General features: G+C 43.7%; 4 protein-coding genes across 5 annotated transcripts; 1 reads left to right on the forward strand and 3 right to left on the reverse strand.

The window, feature by feature from the left end:
- The first annotated feature begins 1,550 nt into the window (after positions 1-1,550).
- Positions 1,551-10,707, forward strand: mylk5 (myosin, light chain kinase 5). Its single transcript, XM_068718286.1, has 17 exons — positions 1,551-1,943; positions 4,126-4,275; positions 4,839-4,991; positions 5,140-5,319; positions 5,756-5,791; positions 6,815-6,942; positions 7,035-7,188; positions 7,285-7,596; positions 7,693-7,798; positions 8,188-8,391; positions 8,492-8,709; positions 8,797-8,920; positions 9,073-9,225; positions 9,302-9,428; positions 9,513-9,606; positions 9,727-9,867; positions 10,050-10,707. The coding sequence occupies exons 1-17, from the start codon at positions 1,826-1,828 to the stop codon at positions 10,253-10,255; spliced, it is 2,604 nt and encodes an 867-aa protein (XP_068574387.1). The 5' UTR covers positions 1,551-1,825; the 3' UTR covers positions 10,256-10,707.
- Positions 10,708-12,318: 1,611 nt separating this feature from the next.
- LOC137878145 (complement C1q-like protein 2) lies at positions 12,319-13,504 on the reverse strand. The gene is made up of 3 exons (XM_068718289.1): positions 13,107-13,504; positions 12,857-12,991; positions 12,319-12,713 (listed from the first exon to the last, which is right to left on the reverse strand). The coding sequence occupies exons 1-3, from the start codon at positions 13,186-13,188 to the stop codon at positions 12,427-12,429; spliced, it is 504 nt and encodes a 167-aa protein (XP_068574390.1). The 5' UTR covers positions 13,189-13,504; the 3' UTR covers positions 12,319-12,426.
- Positions 13,505-13,596: 92 nt separating this feature from the next.
- On the reverse strand, positions 13,597-16,298 carry si:ch73-141c7.1 (coenzyme Q-binding protein COQ10 homolog, mitochondrial). Of its 2 annotated transcripts, none has more exons than XM_068718288.1 (5): positions 16,074-16,298; positions 15,436-15,591; positions 14,924-15,116; positions 14,694-14,795; positions 13,597-14,093 (listed from the first exon to the last, which is right to left on the reverse strand). In XM_068718288.1, the coding sequence occupies exons 1-5, from the start codon at positions 16,175-16,177 to the stop codon at positions 13,941-13,943; spliced, it is 708 nt and encodes a 235-aa protein (XP_068574389.1). In that variant the 5' UTR covers positions 16,178-16,298; the 3' UTR covers positions 13,597-13,940. The 2 variants fall into 2 exon arrangements, with proteins under 2 accessions (XP_068574389.1, XP_068574388.1); XM_068718287.1 differs by having other exon boundaries at positions 15,436-15,594; positions 16,074-16,297.
- Positions 16,299-18,110: 1,812 nt separating this feature from the next.
- hsd17b1 (hydroxysteroid (17-beta) dehydrogenase 1) lies at positions 18,111-20,445 on the reverse strand. The gene is made up of 6 exons (XM_068718698.1): positions 20,307-20,445; positions 19,894-20,055; positions 19,622-19,801; positions 19,357-19,450; positions 19,087-19,270; positions 18,111-18,822 (listed from the first exon to the last, which is right to left on the reverse strand). The coding sequence occupies exons 1-6, from the start codon at positions 20,401-20,403 to the stop codon at positions 18,667-18,669; spliced, it is 873 nt and encodes a 290-aa protein (XP_068574799.1). The 5' UTR covers positions 20,404-20,445; the 3' UTR covers positions 18,111-18,666.
- Positions 20,446-22,458: the final 2,013 nt, after the last annotated feature.

The raw sequence follows: 22,458 nt of genomic DNA on the forward strand, positions 1-22,458 counted from the left end.
CGCATACCACAGACTGGTAAAAGCTGCAGCATGCAAATGGGGGGGGGGGGGGTTAGATTAACGAGTCAGTCGCCATGTCCCCTCCTGCTCTAGATTCTGCTGTGTGTAGTAAGTGGCCCCGTGCCTACATTTCATTAACTATGCTCCTACGGGCCAAGGCTCTGTGGGAGAGATGCAGCATTATCACTGTGTTTCCTCTTACTGAGCAGCTCTGCAGACCTCACGGTCTCTGCCAACTTTCTCTGAGTGTGTTTTCTTTCTCCCACGAAGCTGTCACATCTCATTATAAGCTTTGAGTCAGACCTAATCCTACAATGTGTCTATTATGATGTGCAGCACATATAATACTGTGATTTGTTTTTTTAGGTTACTGTGAGATTCTAAATATCCCAAAACGTATTTGTTTCTTTTGGTGTAAGGTGGCATGATTATTTTGGATTATTTTGGAGCCTGTGGCTGCGTGGTGATCCCAAACAAGGCATGGAGGATGTCTGTCTCCAGCTAATGAGAAAAGAAAAGGATATGAACTCTCTCATCCGCAGTTTTTGGTATTCTGTTGAGTAAATTATATGATGGTTTTACATTTTAACAGTGAAGTTCTAGTGAATTCCAGTGGTTTCAACCCTTCTCTGGTTTCATTCTTATCTCAGAACACGTGACGTGATATTTAGCAGTGACGGGGCTGGGATGCTTTCACGGCAGCAGTCACCGAAAACATGCTCTACAACTACAACAGCTATTTTAGAACAGCAACAGATTTTTACACGTTTCTACATCATCAAAATGCCCTCACAATGGTGTGTCTGTGTGCTTTTGGTAAATGTTTGATTTGGGAATTCTTCCCTCACAGAAACTAAAAACAAGCCCCTCACAGTGCTTTTCTGTGTGATCACTGATGTGGAATCCAGGGATCAGGCATGGGAGCGGAGTGGGAAGTGGGCCTCTGTTGTGTTCAGCGAGGCTGATATTTCTCCCCTCATGAGTGCATACCCCATCATATTAAAACCCAGGTTGTGTGATCTGTTGGGTCTACACAACATATGTTCATCATGAGAACAAAGGCAGGCCTCTCACGAGACATCCCCTGGTTACCATAGCAGCAGGTGGATCTGTTGAAGTGATGCTGCTACCCTTGGAAACGACTGCGTGTGTGTGTGTGTGTGTGTGTGTGTGTGTGTGTGTGTGTGTGTGTGTGTGTGTGTGTGTGTGCTGGGATATACTGTACCAGGGGCCCAGACTTAAAGCCGCGTAGGATTTACGAGCCTGTCGTTCACAATCAGTGCTTTTTTTTTTTCCGTCACTGGCGTCACAAAGTTCAACTGCAGCATTGATAAGTGAGAGGCCAAACAGGGAAATCGATAAACGGCAGCGCATTCGACAAACAACACACAATAACGACCTTTGGCTGGGCGGGTAGATAAGTCCTTCCTCCCACTCTCCCTCTTTCTGTCTTTCCTTGTTTATGTGTGTCTGTTAGCCTCGGTAATAAAGGCCACCGTGTGAGGAATGTATTTGGGGGGGGGGGATCAGGCATCAGAGTGATTTTTGGAGAGATAAGGAGGTGACTGCCCTGCCCGAGGAGGCCAAAGTAAAAGAGAAAGAATTGTGATGTAGGTGGAGTTAGAGTAGACCAGGGGGAGGGTGATAAAAACTGAGTTTCAACATGTGCAGAGAAGTGTGAGTGAGGGCAGAGCTGCACTGGCTTAACAGAGACAGAGACACACAGCTGTGACAGAGGAAGGAAGTGCGATAACCAGCTTGGGAAATGACTGTGTGAATTATTGGTTGTTCCGATCACAGGCCTTTTCTGCGTCCTTGCACAAAAATGAACGGCGAGGGCAGCGAACAGCGTTATGTGTCAACCTTCAGGATGCACATCAGGCCGCCCCGAGCACCGTCTGCACCGGGGGCTGTTGGCACCAGAGGCAGATGTGCTTACACAGGTACGGTTAAGCACTGCATGAGAGTCAAGGGTGTGTGTTGATGTTGTCAGGAGCTCCGCTGATAGCATTTATCATGGTTTTAATGTCAGTGCTCGAGTAGGCAAGCCTGAACATGGTGATGCCTTCCTAATAACATTTTAATTTACTGCGTAAGGAACTTTGCTTTAATTATTTTTTTTGGTTTGAAAACTTTATTTTTTTTAATTTCCAAAGAAAGAGACCACACACCAAGTTTGTTGCTTTTAAAGTTGATATCCGGTGTTATGTTTGATCTGATTGTTTATTGTATTTGAGCCCCTTTTATTTTCACATCACACTGAACATCATTTTCTAAAAGCTTAACAGCATATTGCCTTTCTTTCTCATCCTTTTCAGTTTGAACAAATATAAACATTTTTGGTGGCTTTTGCCACTAACTGAAACACACACACACACACACACACACACACACACACACACACACACACACACACACATCTGTCGATCAGATGACCATCTTGTACAGTAGTCAAAACATCAGGAACAGATAAAAACTGTCTACTTGGCCACGGTGCTATAGTGATTTCAAAGTCTCATGTTGAGCCCGCAGTACAAGGTTTGTATAGCAACCTGTAAGCTTTTGGTTCGGCTGAGTTTTCACTGACTCGCTAATAAAAGCTTTGAGGTCTGCTTAAAAAAAAAAAAAGGTTGAAGAGTGATGATGTGTGAAGGGTGCGACATTCCACCTCTCAGTGCGTGCAGCTCAAAGTAGTAAACATCTGGCTTCACAGTGAATACTTGTGGATTGTAAACGCTGGCTAAAGGTTGATGGTAAAACAGCCATTTTGTTAAACCATAACTAGCAATCTGTAAATGACTATTACACACAGTCAGGTCTAGTCCACTTTTACACAATGTGGAGTTAAGGCACTGTACTACACCTGACAGGCCTAATAGTACCGGTGATACCGCTCGATGTCAGTGTAACAGGATTGCACGGAGGACAAGGAAAGTAGTGGCATCACAGCAATCAAAGACAAGAGTCAGAGCAGCTGTTACCAGGGTCATCAATTAAACAAACTCAAAGATACACAAACAAAGCAGAAAATCTAGCTCAGTCAAGAGCACCATTACCAAACGAGAACAATCTAAACTATCTTCCAACTGTATCCAACACACTGGAGATCTTGGGGAGACTCCGCTCCTCTCTCAGCATCTCACAAGATCAGCTTCCCTGATTGTCTTTTGGTCACCTCCCTGATTAGGAGATCAGCTCCAGGTGAGGCTCTTTCTCCTCTGGCTGGAATGTGTGCCTCTAATTACCCTGTCTCTCTGCCCCTTACAGTCAGCCTGTAGTGCTGATAATGTGTTTTGGATTTATTCAAGCCTTACTGGATCAGAGGGCGTGCAGTTCCAGGGAATATCCAGCCCCGGGCTTCAAGCCAGCACCCAGCTCTGATATCAATAGTGCATTTAAAAACAAGACAGAAAACAAAGAGAAAAAAAAACCCCGCCCTCTTACCATGATTTATGTATTTTATATTATGGAGGATTGATGTCACCGATGTGGTTTTCTGGGCAATGATGACCTGAGTTCATGTGACATTTAAGAGAAAAGGAAAAAAAGATGTGAACTGGTGTGAACTGTTAGGGTAGCAGAGAGGATGGAACATATACCATTGCGTTTAGCACTTCTAGCAGGTGTTACTTCTCATTGAAGACGAGGCCGAAACATCAGTGTGAGGATACAGTAGTTTAGTACGTGAATTCATTTAAAAACACAAGTTTATGGTCAAACTTTGCATTATTATTATTATTATTATTATATACTGAGCACAGAAATAAATGGGGGGGGGGCTAAAATGAGAACTCTTGTAAAAATGCACTTAGATGCAGTCATAACAAGTCTGTAAACCATTGATATAAATGTGTTGCCCTTATTTCGTGCATCTGACTATCCTGCCTATCATGTACCTATCCCTCGTGTTTGTTTTCTAATTACCTTATCCTGTTCTTCCCGTTCCTCGTTTTCCTTGGATTTTTATTGCCACACATTTTTGGACTCCCCTGCTCTGCAAGTTTTTGTTTTGGACATTTTTTGTTTGTTTATTAAAATCACAGTCAAACATCCTTCTGCGTTTGGGTCCATCCCCTGCTACCATTTATGTGTAAACCCTGACCGACTTTCCTCACCTCTTTCCAGGGTCAGTTGACCTCTCCGCTCGTAAACGTGTGGATCCCCCCGTCTTCGTAGAGCCACTGCAAGACTGCTGCGTGGACGAAGGAAATGACATCACACTGCGGGGGGTTCTCGCCGGAAGTCAGCCCATCAAAGTCTCGTGGTTGCACAATGGTGAGATGGGACAATTTACACTGATACAGCACATTAGATAAACAAAAGCAGCAAGAACTCGCATTTGGTTTTAAACGATTAACCCTCTTGAACTCTTATATTTCGCCTTATGGCTTTACATTTTGCAAACTAAATCAACTCCTTGGGACGTTTCTCATGACTGTGTTCTGTTTGTGCTTGCCCCGACCCAATGACTCTTATATTCCTACTGTACGTTATGTCATGTCAATTATACATCAAATGGCAACTTTCTAATTGTCTTTTGCCTAATTGTCTACACATTTCTTCTAAACTCAGCCTGACTATTTGGTATTTCTGGAGACTTTGGGATTATTATTATTATTATTATTTTGTATTATTAAAAACATAAGTGTGGGTTTAACCAATGCTCGACCAGACGACCAACATTTGTACCGACAGATTCACAACAGGGTTCGGGAGGAATCTGGCTTCTTCTGTCAGCCCTTCCTCTCTCCCTTGGCTCCTCTCCATGGCTCTTTCTTGCACAGGACACCGGCGGGGGAGAGAGCGTTTCTAGTTTGTTTGTTTGCTCCTATGGGCAGGTGAAGTGGCTCGTTTTGGGAGTCCTTCCTTCAATGGCAGGGAGACGAGATTTGTGGTGAGTGAGTGCTTGCCAGAAGACGCTGGCGCCTACACCTGTTTGGCGGAAAACAGCGCAGGGAAGACGTCCTGCTGCGCCGCTGTGTTCGTCAGAGGTGAGGGAGACACTGGCACACACTCGTCACAAGTTTGATTACGACAAAGTCTGCTGCTGGTTTCAAACTCTGCCTCTTGCGAGTTGTAATGCAATAGGAGTTTCATTTCTGCTGCATCTCTTCTCCTCTTCCTCTTTCTGACAACCAGACTTTGAAACTATCTGCGGTGTGCAGAATCATGTCTCAAATGTCCCGACTTCTGCTTCCAAGAGCATTGTGGGGAATGGAAGGTCACCACAGTCTCCCAAAGGAGAGCTGCAGAAGTTCAAAGCATCTGTTTGTACTTCCCCAGCAGGCTCTAAGCTTAGCCCAGTCTCAACTCCAAGAGGTAATCAGATAAACACTCATATCATATCTCGTATCGATACAAAGGAGTTGATCATTCTTGATATTTTAGGAGTTGATGTAACAACACAATACAGTGCAGCTTCCTTCCTTCCCTATACACCAGGAAATATCTTTAAACCATTGTTTTAACTTCTTCAGGACATCCATGTTGTATTTATACATAAATAGTTAACGCACCATTTCCCGTCTGTGTCTGATTGGTTGGCGGGCAACATGTGAACCAGTCAGGGATCATGCAGGACTTCCATAACAGTGATACACCCACTAGAGGTTCTCGGTCCCAAGTGAACACCATGTAGGGAAGTGCACATGTGCACTGTACAATATAACTCTGTAAACTGATAGCCGTAGAACAGAAGCGCTGAGCCCCGCCTCTATCCCACTAAAACCTACCTGCGCTTCACCTGTCTCTGCAGAAGTCATCCCAAAGAAGAGAGCCAACTCGGAGAAAGGTGAGAAACTTTTCTCCTCTTTGACAAATGACAAAGCAATGCACTTGTCTTTCTGTTTCTCATCATTTACTGCTATATTGTCTGACTTCTCCTTGTTCATTTTAATGCCATTTATTCATTAGTCAGTTTTTGTGTGTTTGAGTTGCTTCTGGTGCTGCTGTGGTTTGCCCTGGAGGAGCTACACCTTTTTTTTGGCCTTTGTTCTTGATATAATGTTGTCTGGCTCTAAGCTATTGTGCTCCACTATACTGGGGAACTTTACCTTGGGGTGTAGGCTGCAACAATAAAAGCATGAACAGCTTATATAATGTCTGAACTTCTGCTATGAGTGCACAGGATATGTAATACTGCTTTTTATGGTTTTATGAATTAGATATAAGTGATGTCTAGAGCTTGAGAGGCAATCATTTAGAATGCCTTTTAAGAAGGTGAACAGTAAAGCCCTTTTAAAGTCAACTTTATCAGATTGTCTCTAGTCAAATTCCCCATCCTGATGCCACAGTATTTGAATACTGATAGCTTGAGGGTTGATATTGACTGCAGCTCTCATATGGAATTTTCCATACTAATGTAAATGTATGGTAACGTTATATCACAAGAATACAGTACAGACTTCAAATGTGTTTTTTCCTTTTTTAAATAGATCTGTGTGTGAAACCTTTTGAACTGAAATGCAACAGGTGAACTAGATTAACATTGTTTAACACACTTGATTACACAAGAACTGGATGTACTTGTGTGGAGTAGGTCATGTATGTTTTGCTTGTGTTTCCAGTTGAGACACTTGGTTTGCTGTACGCTACAATAATAAGGGTCTCAGGGGAAGTGACACACTTCCAGTCTTGGCGTACAGCGCTAACCACCGATTATGTAATCCCACAGCACTAATTCTGTCTTTATCTCACGTTCACACGCTCACACAGTTTCCTTTCCAGTCTAGTGTTTCAGGCCTTAAACCAGACCGAGAGTCAAAACACTCAATTCTTTTTTTATTTTCTTTTTTTTTTTAAATTGAATTTGCAGGTGCAGTATTACATTTCGAAAACCCTCCACAGCACCTCGAGGTGAAGGTGGGACAAACTGCACGAGTGACGTGTTTTTTCACCGGCAGTCCTCCTGTAGTGTCGTGTTGGATCAGACACAAAGAACAGGTGTAATTTTAAGCCTAATTTACAAAGTATGCACTTTCTGCAATCTCATCTTTATTTCTGGTGTAAACCTGTCTGTATGTCTCTCTTTGCAGATAGTGGATGGTCCAGAGCTGTGGGCAGAAAGCACTGAGAGGAGCAGCACACTGGTCATAGCAGAGGCTAAACCACAGCACGCGGGCCGCTACGCTGTCGTAGTGAAGGACCGCAGGAGCTCAGCAGAGCACACGCTCACCATCTCTGTAATAGGTAAGGCAACACACACACTCTGCAGCATCTGGACCATGAAGCAAGTTTGCATTGCAGATACTAGAGTTCTTAATTCATTATTATCGTCCTACCCAGAGAGGCCTCAGCCTCCGGCCTCCTGTCCTGTGGTCTCCCTCATATCTCCCAACAGCCTAGTGCTGTCCTGGTCCGGCCCCTGTTACGACGGCGGCAGCGCCGTCCTGGGTTACGTGGTCGAGGTAAAGAACCAAGGACGTGTTGGGTCTGGGGATTGGAGCGAGCTCACGACCCAGTGTAAGAGCACCTCATATAGAGTGTGCGCCGGGCTGCAGCCTCACCAGGAATACTGTTTCAGAGTGAGGGCCTACAACGTTGTAGGAGCAAGTGAGCCAGGACCAGTGTCGCCAGTGGTCAGGATGGAGGAGAAAGGTGAGGCAACAGGGGTTATTAAAACCACAAAATCAGAGACAAATATAATGAGCCTTATATTACAGCTGTTGTGCCTTATTTAATTTTTTCATGTAGGTGTAGAAAAACCCAAAGAAGAGGCGCCACAAGCGTATTCCTGTGTCGCTATTAACTCTTCACAAAAAGTCACAGATCACTACAGTTTGCAGGAGAGACTGGGAATGTGAGTATCTGTCAGGAACAAGCATGTTCCAAAAAGCGGTTTCTTCAGAAATGCTGATGAACATGCAAGCTTGACCTTTCCCGAGAACAAATCTTCCTTTCATCGGTGTGGGTTGCATGTAAGAGGGGCAGTCTGCCAAGTGTAAAAGAGGGAGGATTCAAATTCATGCAAGTAGAGACACAGTTCTGCTCATTACAACAACAGATGTGCACCCACGCAGGTTTGAGAACGCCAGCGACATCAGTTAATAATGCCAAATAAAATATGTACTTCATCTGTTACTTTGACAGATGAAGGATTAGAATCACACATCTCGGATGAAAGATTGTTTTACATTTCTTTCTTAAAGTCTCAGAGATAAAAAAACAAAACAACTTGTCTCTAATTAGGGGAAAGTTCGGCCTGGTGTTCAAGCTCACCCACAAAGAGACCGGACGTGTTCATGCAGGGAAGTTCTACAAAGGTCGACGTGCCAAGGAGCGGGAGGCTGCTCGTAATGAGATAGAGTTGATGAACTACCTCCACCACCCCAAACTGGTTCAGTGTCTTGCAGCGTACGATCACAGGCCTGAGATGGTGATGGTCATGGAGTTGTGAGTATCCTCGTGGACGTGTTTGTGATCCTGCAGTTTCTGGTTGCATGCAAATAAATGTGATAACCATTTGAGGTCGCTGCCGCCTGTCTGTCTGCAGTATCGCAGGCGGGGAACTGTTTGAGCGTATCGTGGACGACAGCTTTGAGCACACGGAGTCGGCCAGCGTGCGCTACATGCATCAGATCCTGGAGGGGATCGCCTACATGCATCAGCAGAACATTGTCCATCTGGACCTCAAACCTGAAAACATTGTGTGCGTTGACACCACTGGCACCTCCATAAAGATCATTGACTTCGGATTAGCCAGCAGGCTTGGTATGTGAAGTGACACTAGCTTAATATTTACTTGTCATTTCCAGTGAATGTTCCAGGAGTAAATTAGGCAATTTTCTATTTTAACAGATGGCAACACACCTCTCAAGGTGATGCATGGGACTCCAGAGTTTGTGGCACCTGAAGTGATCAACTATGAGCCTGTGTTTTTAACCACTGACATGTGGAGCATAGGAGTCATCTGCTACATATTGTGAGTCTCACTGTCACACCCATAGCGGTAATAGTCATGATAGATCAACCGCCTGTTTGAATGTTTGTCTTTGACTTGTAATGCCACCTAGTGGTTGCAGCTTGAAACAGTTAATATAATGTCACTGCCGTCTCTCGTTCTCTGGTCTTCAGACTGAGTGGCGAGTCTCCATTCCAGGGTAACAATGACGCAGAGACCCTCGCCCTGGTCACAGCTGCCCAGTGGGAGTTTGATGAGGAGAGCTTTGATGAGATTACAGACGAGGCCAAACATTTCATCAGCTCCCTGCTCAACAAAGACACCAGGTCATTTCATAAATGCACAGATGGCTCCAGACACAATCTCCACTCAGGACCAACTATAACGCTCTGTGTTCCCCAGGCGGAGGATGTCCTGTGAGGAGGCACTTGCCCACCCTTGGATGGCATTTGAGTCTGGAGATCACACCACCACCAGGAGCCTGTCCAAGGAGAAGATGAAGAGGTTTTTAGCCAGGCAGAAGTGGAAGGTAACGCCTCAAACTTTTGTTTGTCTTTGAGTATAAGGTATTTTGTACTTGACACTTTATTTTTTTAATTTTTTTATCACATAGAAAGCAGGTAAGGCCTTGTTAGCCCTGAAGAGAATGGCTCTGCTGTCAAAAGGTGACAGTTCTGCCTCTGGATCTCCTACCAGCCCTAGAGAAGGTAAGACGCTCACTTTCTTTCATCTTCCTATCAGGACCTTTCTTAGTTTTCTGGTTTAATGTTGCTGTATAGAGTTTCTTCCCCCTCTTTCATCTCCTGCCTCCTTCCTCCCTGTCCCAGACTCACCTCTGAGCCCGGAGGCAGAGCATGCCCTGCAGTCTCTGGAGCGCAAGATGCACGGGCCGCCCAACTTTACCCAGAGCCTGGAGGACCAGACAGTGAATCAGGGATCCAGTGCTCGTCTCTCGTGTCACCTCACAGGTACACACGACTTCATTCCGAATGTTCCGATACTGTCACATTTTACTGTTCAGCACTCAGGCCAGAAATACTTTCATTTGGCCTCCCGATATGAACTTCGACCAAAACCGCTTTGCCCTTCATTCATTTTAAGAGGTTCTGCTTTATTAAACCTGCCCTCACCCCTCCATCTATCTTGGCAGGATACCCTGACCCAGAGGTTGTTTGGCTGTGTGGTGAAGAGCCCATGGTGGAGTCCGCCACTGTGCAGATAGAGTACGAGGAAGATGTCCGCTGTGCTTTGGTCTTAGCCAAAGTTGGGCCAGAGGACGCCAACGTTTACACATGTAGAGCCAACAATGACCACGGGGAGGCTTTCTGCTCAGCTAAACTCATGGTTCAAGCGTAGATCCATTCGATTTTTGTATGCAGAGATAAAATGGATAAACGGAGTTCTTGGGTGCCTTCAATAGTTGTATTGTACATTGTTGTTTTAATAAAAATTGGGACTAAACTGTACATGCTTTACTGTGGCTAGAAATATATAATATATTATTGTACAAATGTATGAACAGATGAATATTGTTACAGAGCTACTACAAGCATGTATAAAGGTTGATATTTCTATATGAGACTAAGGTATGGTTGTCTTAAACAAGGCGTTGCAGAAAAATCCACAAATGTATCTCTTGCTTTGGCTTATAGGTGAATGATTTTAAAGCTTCCAATATGAATGGACTGAGATATCTCTTATGAGGAGTAAATGAGCCTGAGATGATGCTATTTGAATGATAGTGAAGATCTGACTTGTGATTTCTGATGTAGCTTTCATTGGGTGAAATAAACAACGGTACAACTACATTTGTACAGCTATGGCGATAACTTGAACATGCAATGCATTGGCAATATGGGCATCCAAGTGTCTCTGGATCTTCTTTAGTAGTTGGTAGAAACTTGGGGCACAGGAGGCAATGAAACGATGTCTTGCTGAGATTTGGGGACTGCATTTTGAACAGGCCCACGGTTGACGGGTGAATCTGTGAAACTGCAGTAGATTTGCAGAACAATTTCAAGCCTTTTTTTCATTTAATTGTATCAAAATGTTTCCTTATCCTTGACAGATTTGTTTGGAATGCATACCCATTTTTAGGGTGAATTTCTTAAAAAAATATGAAATTGGGATTTTTTGGGGGGATTTATGAATATGACATTTTCCCTCACAAACAAATATGTTAATTACAGTCAAATGTTCTGTTATCCGTACAAACGCAAAAAAATAACTTTACGTTACTTTGTGCCGTTAAAGCTTTGAACACCTGTCAGCTATTGCTAATTTGTTCGCACACACAAGAACAGTATGAAACATTTAAGCACATTTAACATGGAGAACGTCACCTCTGATGAGACACTGGCGTTTACAATCCCATTCACTTTGACCGTGATGTTTCGACTTTAGAATAAAGTTGCTACATTAATGTATTTGTTCATCGTAGCATTGCTAGGCGTAAAACCCTTGGAAGAATTCAAGAACGTCTGTCTAAGTGTATACTTTTAATATGGAGTCATTCACACCAGCATAGCTGCAGTGTCCTTTTCTGAAAGGTACATGTGTGTAGTGTACACAGTAAGTGGTGTAAATACTAGTCTGATCTTTATGGAAAACAATAACCTTCCTGGCACCAGTGTTATTGTTTGCAGCAGCGACAGCTATGCTGTTTATTTCCTTCACCTTGTGAGTCTGTGTGTGAGTCATTGTGACAAAATGTAATCCTGGAGACCCCATCTGTACCAGGAACTACCACAGGGGCGGTTTGGAGTACTTTGACTGTTTATATTTATGTCTGTCTGTGGACACATTTCGTCACCACGACAGCGTACAAGATGCTGTCATGAAACTATATACAGGAGTGTAATGGAGAGCAAATTGGCGAGTTTGAAGATGGCTGGAAGCATGAGTAGGGAGTTGTGAAGCACCCCCCCAACTTACACCCCTGGTCTGATTGGACGATGCGACCTTTGTGTTCCTATCACAAGACGGTCTACGGTATTATTCTGTATTTTATTTTCTATAGCATTTTTACCCTCAAAACTAATAACCACACTGTAAGTAAGTGTAACCAGAATAATTTAATCTGGGATCTTAATTATTATGTTTAAGATCCCAGATTAAACATAATCAAATTTGGTATAGACACTTACTATGAGGGAATTCTTGTTCCGGGTCAAAATTGACCCGAACCATACTGTGAAGGCATCAAATATAAACAGTATGTAAGGGTTAACCAGTCTCCTCATCGAACCTGGATTAGATTTGATAATTCCCCTATTTTCTGTCTATTCTGCACGTTCTCTGAAGCGACAGCTGCAGGGGGTTACATACGCTTGTTCAAATGATGAAATCCAAACATCATGAGAGGAAAATAGAGACACAGGCATTGTGCCGACAAAGCTTGATATTTATTGACGTCTCAAACAAATTGCTGTTACGTTTCCTGACACAACACATCATTACACTTCCCAAGCTCCCAGTTAGCAGTATGAATAACGTGAGATATTACTTTTACTGCAGACCCGTGCAGATTATGCAGCAAAGAGCAGAAACCCAGTGAAGGTGTTGTAGTTCATGCCGTCATCAAAGACCCTCCGGTTTGCCAGGAGCTCCACATACACGCTGTCCCCCACGTGGAGGGGGATGACCGCGGCGTTGCTGCCCATGTCATTGCTGTCGGTCCCTGAAGTGTCCCAGACAGATACCAGCCGCTCGCCGTTCTTCATGAGGCTCACAACAGAGTTGGGAGTAGGACTGAGGTTGTTGAACATTGAGAATCGAAAGAAGTACGTCCCACTGACACGTGCTGTGAAAATGCCTGCCAAAATAAAGAGACTTGTTTTAATTTCACGAGCCCTCATTAGTCTCTCTCTCTCTCTCTCTCTCTCTCTCTCTCGCTCTCTCACTCTCTCTCGCTCTCTCGCTCTCACTCTTCATTGTCTCTCTCTAACACACACATACCTGTTGAAGGATTGTAGCCATTGCCAGTGTTGGAGAAGACCTTCTGATACTTAAGTGGGGTATTGGTAGTGAAAGGTCCAATGTCTCCAGAGCCAGATTCCCTGAGAGTAGCAGAAAAGGCCACCTGAGGCGTGCCTGAGAGCATCAAGTTACCACAAACACATCAAAAGTAAGAATTTAGGCAGGGAAGAATTACAACACATGAATATTACATCCCATAAAATCATGTTTTGTCTTTGTTAGCCTATACCTCCAGTCAGGCTCTGCAGCTCCAGGACTTCTCTCTCAGTGTTTTGCAACTTAGCCTCCAGTAGTGTTATTTTCTCGGCCATGTTTGCAACCTTCTCCCCCACCGCTCCCAGGGTTTGACTTATGGAAGTGAGGGAGCTGGTGTCACAGCAGCCGGTTGATCCTGGGTGCTGACGGACCTTGTCATCATTCAACCAGCCACAGAATTGGACCTGAAAGAAATGTTTTCTTCATGACATAAGTTGCCCGCCCTCTAAATTTTGTCTCATATTGTATCTTTGAACAGTTCTGAGCTTCTACTGTCTGTGTATGCAATATTACCAGGATTCCATACATGATTTTCTTTTCCTTCTTGTTTGACCACTTTTTTTCCCTCCTTTATAATCTGGCACAAACGAGTAAACAGATATTGATACAATCCACTACACTGGAGAATCCTTGTTTGCAGCACATAAAAAATATGAATGCAACAAATGACGCTTCGACATAGATTTACTAAAACAAAAGCTTTTTAATTCCACAGACAAACAAAAGATAAACATGAAATAGCTCATATCCCTTTTAGATGTTTTAGTGTTGAGCCCACAATCGCACAAAGAAACATCATTTGAAACCACGTATGTATTCCTGACCTATAAGAAACTAAATATGTACAAGGAAGTCAATAAATTAGCTTGCGGACTATAAATAAACAATAAGTATGTTTAATGTACATTGTCAACTCAAGTGTAAGATACGGACGAGTGCAAAAAGAAGAACCAGCTTCCTGTGTAGGACAAGTGTTGATAGGAGGTAGAGCAGAGTTTGGTTAAAGGTCTAAGGGAGCGAGGAGGCCTCATGTCGACCGCCTCCTCGATGGCGCCCCCTGCTGGCTCCTATACAGCATCGCAGCTCGTGACTCGAAGGCATTGACCATCTGTTTAACCACTTCATCAAAGAAGATTCTGGCCAGCTGAGAGTGCAAAAGAGACTTGAACTCAAACGAAACCTACAGAGGACACAGGAGGGGGACAAACAAGTTAGTGACTGTATAAAACCAGAGACGTCTTTGGCTGAGTTCAAAGTCACTTTTGACCGTCAGACTTTCACTTCCTTTAAATGTCCATCTTATCCAACATGTTCTACAGAAATCCAACTGCTTCCTGGTTGACCCTGAGGTCATCTGAGCCAGCATTTTTGGTCAAACCGCCTCACAGCAGCTCCTTTACGCTGCTCCCTGACAGCTATTTCAGGCCTCCTGGGACACCAGCATGCGACTCGAGACCAAATTTAGAGCACAATGAGATTTTACTCAACACTTCCTTTGAGTCAGTAAATTCACAACTGTACAGAAGCGAAGACCTGGAATTAGTCTCTCTTTAAGCATGCGATCTGATCCCTTAAGGCCCATGGGAAAGTTATCGTATTTTCATCAGTGGGTTTGTTTCCAATAATAATGTTGCTGCTATTTGACTCATTTTAAATCGTTTACATTATTCTAATTCCATTGCAGAGTTCTACTTCCAATTCCAACGACTGTGGCTGCTGCAAAAAACGGATTTGCTCACAACTCTCCGGGTCAGATACACATTTCATCTAATACACTCACATAGAAATCCACTTTGCAGGAGGCTGGTAGGTCTTGGTCTGCAGGGGCAAACTTCCATATTGTTTCAAGATGGCTGAAGAGGGATCCGTCAGTACACACGGCCTGTTACAAAAGAAAGGACTCCTTCATCATCATCAACATTGACTAAGGCAATACGCTGGGTACAATGTTTTTTTAGAGAATAATATTCGTAATGGTTGTTTTCTGGAGCTACCAGGACTGGGGCTTACCCTGACTTGGTGGTTTGGGACGACGGTGACCTCAGAGGTGTAGCGCTCCACAATGGGGGGGAAACCTATTTCGAGGTCCGCCCGGACGTCACCGCTCTGTCCCTTGGTGACCCGAGACTTTTTGCACCAGGGAACAAAGTGCTGGTACTGGTCCACGCTGGCCACCACTTTGTACATCTGCTCTGGAGAATACCTAAACACACACAGTTACATCCAGCTGTCACCGCTTCTACATCATTTCACGCATTTAATTCAACTTTGATTTTATGCTCAGTTTTTAAGTTCTATTTTCAGTACTTTTTTAGTGAATGTATATTCACAAAAAAAATAAATAAAAATAATAATAATAATATATATATTCCTAACTCGGCTTGGTTTGTCCATCACCCAATTTTCTGATTGTTGACTAATCAATTCATCTATTCCTAACCTGTCCATGTATAGGATCAGGTGCCATCGTGTTCATATTTCAGTGGTCTTAAACACATTGCACATCACTTCGGGGCACTCACCCTAATGTCCGGCACTCGGTGTACTCTATCCTCCGTGTGCTGGTGGGAAAAGCCAGGTTGATGAAGCTGCGGCTGGGTGTGCTGACGGGGACGGCGGGGCAGAGAGGCAGGCCGGCCCTTCTCGCTGCCGGGGCCCCACAGGAGCCCCACGAGTGTCTTCTGAAGGGGGGAGGACATTCATGAGTTTGTGGAATAATACAATAATCTGTGTTTATCCTCAGTATTTTAGGTTGTAAATTCCCCGTATGAGCATCAATTCAAGTGAAAGCAAAAGCATTCATTTACATTTTTCGACAGACCCCCACCCCCCCATCGCTTCTCCACTGAGGAAACCTAGGTGCATAACTACCACAAGAGGGAGAGAGGACCGAGTCTCGTGACTGCAAGTTGAACCGTCGACCCGTGACCCTTCACTCGCGCACATCCCCCACAGTACAACCCGTGAATACGGTAACAACAAACCAGCTCTGGAAATGTCAAGACAAATAAAAAAGGGCAGTTTAACGTCTCTATTGATACCAACCGCCACACTTCGATTAACGCATGACTAATGACATTCAACCGAAACTTCTGTCGTCAGTATTTCACTGAAAGTTACGCGTCGTCTCCGCCGAGGGAAGCCCCATTTTTTTACTCACAAGATATTTGCTCTTCTGCCGTTTCCTCGCACGGCTGCAGCGGAGTGGGCTTCAGACATCTCCCGCAGCGCCCTGAAGAGAAGCGGGCTCGTTCTTCTGGTCATGGTGAAGTTTGCGTGTTTGAAGACTGACACAGGCTCTCGGGAGAGACGTCCGTGGTTCTAACCCGGCGGCGGCAGAAGCAGCAGCAACCCGGCGTTGTTTGACTGATGACTCTGCTCCACTTGTCAGATCAAGATAACAGTGACGCAACAGGAGGCTCTAGCCAATCAGAGAGCCGGATCCAGTTTAAACCGTTAAATTGATCACTTATTTGTGAATTGAAGTGTAGCTGGACATCAGTGAGAGGACAGAATCATATTTTTTTTTTTTACAGACACATACATTTTGTAACTTATTTCCATGATTTCTAATAAAAAAGGTATCACAAGTGGTATTGTTAATACGGAATGCACAATGAGTCTACTAGTTGGAACTGATCTCTTACTCAGAGACGGACAAGTTCCGAATTTAGACACTTTTACTCTTGTCACCCACATATAGATAAGGAAATGCACATTTGTTGTTGTTTTGCCTTAAGTGTTGATGCTTTTTAATGGTTTTATGTGAAGCACTTTGAATTGCCTTGTTGAAATGTGCTATACAAATAAACTTGCCTTGCCTTACTGTAAGACAATTTCGCTGAAAATATTTGACTCCTGGGTTCACAGGGTTTTGGGAGGTTTTGACTGAGTGATCCAAAGGTGACCGATCAAGCACACGCTGTGCACATGACTGTCCTGGACTTTGGTGCTTCAGAGGAATCAAGATCATCATCTACAATCAAATAAACTGTGTAAAGCTAAGTAGTAATATTAACAGCAGCATTATGCTAAATGAAAATGTTTACATTATGATAGCAGTGTGACAGTAAACTACATTTTATTTTAATGCACCAGCTCTTAACTCCCTTTATTCATTTGATACTGCATGCTTTAAGAGGCTAACACCTCTGGGTGCTGCTGCATTAAGTGTTACCACACAGACCGAACAGGTACAGCAGGATCCATCTCAAGATCTTCATACTGGAAGTCACTTGATCAGGGAGGGATTTAAGAACCTCAGACATGCCATCAAAGGCCAGAAATGTCATGCGTAGACATAGAGACATGCCAACCATTCAGGTTATAAGACAACATACTCATGGGCTTACCAGGCTGTTCCAACGACTACACAGGTGGTGGCTGCTGTTCCAGCTGGCCCTCCAGTTTGATACAGTTCAGTGATTCAAAAGCCCAAGTGAGGCCGCTAAACTTCCTCTTTACAATTTACTTACAACAACTCAGAAAGACATTTCTTAACTTTTTGTTATTTTTCAATGACCTTTTTTTAGATTTTTACTGAAATAGAAAGGTAACAGAGGACTTACAGTAATAACTATTAGATTATTTTCTTCTGTTAATGCAGTTTGTTGTCTCACGATTACGTAGGAGTCACTGCAGTGTTGTCACTGGTTTGCAAAGACGTCACTGAGCATGCATTTTCAGTTCACATGTATTAATCATTGACAGGCCGTCATTCAATCAGCCAAAGAACTTTTCTGTGTGTCTACATACATGTCACCCACAGTAGAAAATATATAAGACGGCTTGTCTAAAGCGTGCAAACTTCTCCGCTAAAGAGTCTTCCTGTTAAATTTCAATGAGTGAACTACCACAGAATATATGACACCATCTGTTTTATTCAGACAATATGTTTAGAGGACCAGAGAACAGAGAGACGATACATTTCTAGGTGAAAGGATATTTCCAGACTAAACTAGCTGTTAACAGTGTTTTTATACTCTTCTTTTTTCTTTTTCTTTTAAAATAAAAGTGATTTTTCCACTTCAGCAAAATACCATCCTGATTATCATTCGGACATTGCCATAAATACATATTTACTGGAGAAAAATTTAGAATTTGATCAGCATTTCCTGTGTTCCCTATAACATACTCCCTGTGACACTTGACTTCTATTATGAAGTAAGTAAGGTACATAATGCACAACGTTGTTTCAGTTCAGATGCTTTATTCATTTACCCCTCAAGGGACATTTTAAGACAAGCCATTCAGCAAACACAAGAACAGAAATTAAACATTTCTTTGTTTCATGCTTCAGAGCGAGGAAGTTGTTCTTGTTGCTTGGGCGAGCCAATCTAAAAATGAAAGAGAATTCTTGGAGTGTTTTACATTGAACAGGGTGGCAAGAACCTGTCGAGAAGCTCGCCGATCCCTGTGAAAATATGCCAACCAGTGTGTCAAAAACACTATTAAAAGACAGGAATCCAATCAAAACCCTTTTCAAATGTTTCTCCACCAACCAGAAAAATTATCTATTTTTATATTTATAACTTTACTTTGTGATAAGGAATATAACTTTTGATAAGTGACGTACAAAAATAGAAGCATGAAGTCATGTGAACTAACAAAACTGAACTCATAGACCTCAGAGCAACCAGTGAGTCACAGTGAGTCACAGTGCGTCACCTTTATTCCCGATAATCGAAACTGAAAGAGCAATAATGTTGACCTGCGCACATAAAGAAAGAGAAGTGCAAGTGGTGGCTTGAAAATTATTGTTCCTCAGCTGAGAACATGATTTTGCTCAAAGCACTGATGTACCGCGAGCCATCTGGATCTGTGATCTTCAGTTTGGTGAGAGGTGGCACCCCTCCCCCAGTGAAGTATCTGAAAGCAGGGCTGGGGGACTGGATGGCCTCCAGGAACACCTTGGAGACAAAAACAAACACACCACAGGGTTAAATGTAGCAGTGCTCCTACATTGGCACACTAACTTTTGTCAATTTGCTGTGATAAATTCAAAGTATCGCAGTATTCTGATCCTCTACGAAAGAAGAATGTGTACATCTTGAAAATCTGTTTATTGAATCTCACACTCTTTATATTTGCACTTTTTTCCTACTTTGCACCGCAACTGCTGCACAAAGATGTGTCCTCTGTTTAAATACAGCTCGACCTTATCTTCAATGCACCTTCACAATGTCCTCAGTGTCCTGTGCTGCGTTTTGGAAAACGGAACTGCAGTGCTGCAGGTATTTTTCATAGAGGCTGAGGGTGAGGGCGTCCACCTGTTGGAGGGACGTGTCCCCGAGCTCTGCCCTCTGCAGGTTGACCAGGAAGTCAGTGTTGACTGGACCACACTCGATGAGACTCACGCTACAGGGATGAAAAGCACCATCAACATTTACAGTTAACAGCCTCTAAACTAAGGGGAAAGAAGGTAAACAAACATTAAAACTCACTAGATATTGAAGTGTTGCAGGAGGACAGCCAAGCTCTCACATGCTCCCTCTATCGCAAATTTACTGGCACAGTACACCTCATTAAAGGGCAGACCTGCAAGAGAGCATGAAGCAGGAAGATGGCTTGTTTTGGCAATTTCATGCACGGCAGCGAGCATCGACTGCGATTTGTTCTCGGGATTTCCGCCAAAATCATTAGAAAAACTACACGTGCGGAACACGCTGTTGACGTCCAGCGATTCCTCAACCCATGTGCTAGACTCACCTTGAAGCCCTCCCGTGCTCCCGGTGACCAGAATGCGGCCTTGGCCCTGAGCCTTCATGTCTGGCAGGAAAGCCTGGATGGTCTGGATGGTACCGAAGAGGTTGACCTCCAGGATCTGCCTCATCGAGTCCAAGGACTGCACCTCCAGCGGCCCCGTCAAACCCACTCCGGCATTACACACTGCGGGTAGAGAGGGTAAGCCCATCAACGCACACACACACACACACACATTACAATCTTAACAAGAACACGCCGACGACACGGGAGCGTACCCAGAATGTCCACTCGCTTCTCCGCAACCCTGTCCCTCGCGTCCAGGATGGACTGCCGGACGGTCACGTCCATTTGGAGTATGTCCAAGGTGTCCTTGTGCAGGCTTTTCACACACTCCAAAAGACGCTCCTTCTTGGCCAGGTTTCTCATCGTGGCATACACTAAACAGAAAGCATGTAGTGGCCTGTCATGATACAGATTTCACTTTAAAATGTTTTGCTATTCATACAGATCACATATGTGTTTCAGAAAACCTCTAGTTGCAGTGTCAAAGTACCACACACAGCACATACTGTACGACACTTCCCACTGTACAGTGTCTCCATGGGCTTAGAAAGTCCTTAACATCAACAGTTCCTGACCCAGTGCGGACACGAGGAATGCGATAATAGACAGAGACAGCAGTAGTTACCTTTGAATGTCTTGTCGGGGTCGGAGGCTAACCGGACAGCCAGGCTGAGACCGATTCCCGAGGAGCAGCCCGTGATCAGCACCACCTTCTTGTCCATGGAGCCGCCGACTGTCTGCTTCAGGAGAGAGCAGCTGGAGAGCAGAGGGTAAGATGGAGGCATGTGAAAGCTCTTCTTCTCAGTGTTTTCACATATTTCTCTATCACAAGGCCAGTCAATCCTAAACATCTTATCGGACACCTGGAGTCCTCCCATCTATTCACACGTCCTTGTTGGTGTAGTTGATTTTGTTTTTATATTGAGACACGTGGGAAACGTTGGTGCCTTTGTGGGGGTGCTTGTGTATACTTCCAGCAACATCAATGATTCATAATGTAAGTGTATATTTATTTTTTTATTTTTTGGACGACTGTCCTGATTTATTTCAAATAAGTTTAGCTTTTGGGAATAAGTACAGCTCATGCACTTAAATTGCACTACATATGTGCACCAGGTGGCAGCAAAGCACCATGATATCGGTCACACTGGCCTCTTTCCTGGCTGCTCTATTGACCACATCTAACAATGAGCTGAGAACAGCCAGCAAGGAGAACAATGGGTTTGAGTTCAAGGGGTCGAGGAGGGAAATTGTCGAGCGCTGTTCTCATAAAATCAGATTTGGAGACCTTGCATCCTTTTCCCAAGCTCAGGAGAGAAATTGTTATTATAGGTTTGTCTCACAGAGAGTTGACATTTGCTGATGCCTTCTTTAAATGTGTGACAAAGTCATTTCAATTCAAAAGTCACATTCTGAGCTTTTGACCACATCGCATGATTTCCGGCAGACGATGAAAGCTCTGACAAAGCTAGTAAGCGGAGCTTTGATAAGAATTAACTTCCATGCTGGTGTTGACCTAGAGTGTTGCTAATCAGTCACTGTTAGATGTTTTATTTCAATAGGCACAGCACTTATAGTCTGAAGTTTCTCCTGTCATCTTGCCAGTTCAAGATTTCATCTAATCTAGAGCAATAGGACACAGCAGAAGGGGTTAGTAGCAACTACCATGACGTGTTTTACAGTTATTAATTATTTAAGTACTGGTGAGGCAGACCTTACCACCGACGTTACCTTAGGGTCAAGCGTTGGGAAGCAAACTGGTCTTTCTGCCCTTTTTAGGAGGATTAGAATTCCAGAATAAATATCATCAAATGGCAATGCTATGCAAATTACAGTGACTACCTGTCAAGATGTTTTGTGGTAGGTTTATTGGGCATTTTGTGTAATTCTGTGGTAAACTTACTGCAAAAGCTAAGTCAGGAGACCCTAGTGCTCAACTAAAGATGCTTTTCAATGTTTTCAATGTTGCACTGAGAGGAAACTTGGCCCATTTTAGAGCAAGAATTCTGACCAGAGCCAAGGTCCAGAAGTGTCTGTTATTCCACATTAATCCATCATGCAAGTTCTGCGCAGTAACTGGAAAATAAGTTTTGTGACAACAAGATGCCATTATATGCAGTTTTCACTGGGTGGCGCCAAATCCTCATGTACAAACCATTCATCTATCAGAGCTTGTGTAAAGTGTAGCAGAACCTTGGACTGACTAGAACATTGCATCTGATCAAACTGTCACCAAACACTGGACATAGTGCTGGGTTTTGGATGAATTCTTAGGTAAAAGTAGTGTGATTTCTTCTCAGGAAATGTAAAATATAGAGTAAATATGAAATTTGACTTTATTCTATGTCACGGCCCCTCTCCTATCTTCTTCCTCTTTTGTGCCTCGTTGCCATGTTTCTGCATTTAAACTGGTTTTCCGTCCCACGTGTGTGCTCCTACGGCTGTGTTTCTGACCGGTCAAAAGAACTTGCATATTCGTGCAACATTTCAGCAGCCTCATTTGAAAGAATTTCTCCCGCTGATGAGAGCAAACCAAGTAGGAATTTCCTGCCATTTTGCTGCGTTCCTCCTCTTGAGATGGCATCGGCTTGGCCGCTGTCCCAGAGTCTGTGGGACAGATAACAGCAGGGCCTTGAACCTCTCTTGAATATCTACGACTCCCAAGCATTGTTCAAAATCTTGAACTGCCTGACCTCAGACGTTGCTGAGTTTGAGCTGTTTTATGGTATCTTGTGTGCATCCATTCATTTTTTTTCACTAAAAAACTTGGTCGTGAA

Source organism: Cebidichthys violaceus, unplaced genomic scaffold, assembly GCF_023349555.1.
Source record: "Cebidichthys violaceus isolate CVI_PGR_0920_01 unplaced genomic scaffold, fCebVio1.0.p SCAF_23, whole genome shotgun sequence".
Lineage (NCBI taxonomy): Eukaryota > Metazoa > Chordata > Actinopteri > Perciformes > Stichaeidae > Cebidichthys > Cebidichthys violaceus.

Excerpts from the sequence above, each read along its gene's own strand:
- mylk5 (XM_068718286.1), top strand. The coding sequence starts at position 1,826 with ATGAACGGCGAGGGCAGCGAACAGCGTTATGTGTCAACCTTCAGGATG. Across the intron at positions 8,921-9,072 it reads GGAGTCATCTGCTACATATT|ACTGAGTGGCGAGTCTCCAT; the intron begins GTGAGTCTCACT and ends TCTGGTCTTCAG. Across the intron at positions 9,429-9,512 it reads TAGCCAGGCAGAAGTGGAAG|AAAGCAGGTAAGGCCTTGTT; the intron begins GTAACGCCTCAA and ends TTTATCACATAG.
- LOC137878145 (XM_068718289.1), bottom strand. The coding sequence starts at position 13,188 with ATGGCCGAGAAAATAACACTACTGGAGGCTAAGTTGCAAAACACTGAG. Across the intron at positions 12,992-13,106 it reads GCTGCAGAGCCTGACTGGAG|GCACGCCTCAGGTGGCCTTT; the intron begins GTATAGGCTAAC and ends TGATGCTCTCAG. Across the intron at positions 12,714-12,856 it reads TGGCTACAATCCTTCAACAG|GCATTTTCACAGCACGTGTC; the intron begins GTATGTGTGTGT and ends TTATTTTGGCAG.
- si:ch73-141c7.1 (XM_068718287.1), bottom strand. The coding sequence starts at position 16,177 with ATGACCAGAAGAACGAGCCCGCTTCTCTTCAGGGCGCTGCGGGAGATG. Across the intron at positions 15,595-16,073 it reads GGCAGAAGAGCAAATATCTT|AAGACACTCGTGGGGCTCCT; the intron begins GTGAGTAAAAAA and ends TCCCCCCTTCAG. Across the intron at positions 15,117-15,435 it reads ACCGAGTGCCGGACATTAGG|GTATTCTCCAGAGCAGATGT; the intron begins GTGAGTGCCCCG and ends GTGTGTGTTTAG.
- hsd17b1 (XM_068718698.1), bottom strand. The coding sequence starts at position 20,403 with ATGGACAAGAAGGTGGTGCTGATCACGGGCTGCTCCTCGGGAATCGGT. Across the intron at positions 19,451-19,621 it reads GAGCACGGGAGGGCTTCAAG|GTCTGCCCTTTAATGAGGTG; the intron begins GTGAGTCTAGCA and ends GCTCTCTTGCAG. Across the intron at positions 18,823-19,086 it reads ACACTGAGGACATTGTGAAG|GTGTTCCTGGAGGCCATCCA; the intron begins GTGCATTGAAGA and ends TTTGTCTCCAAG.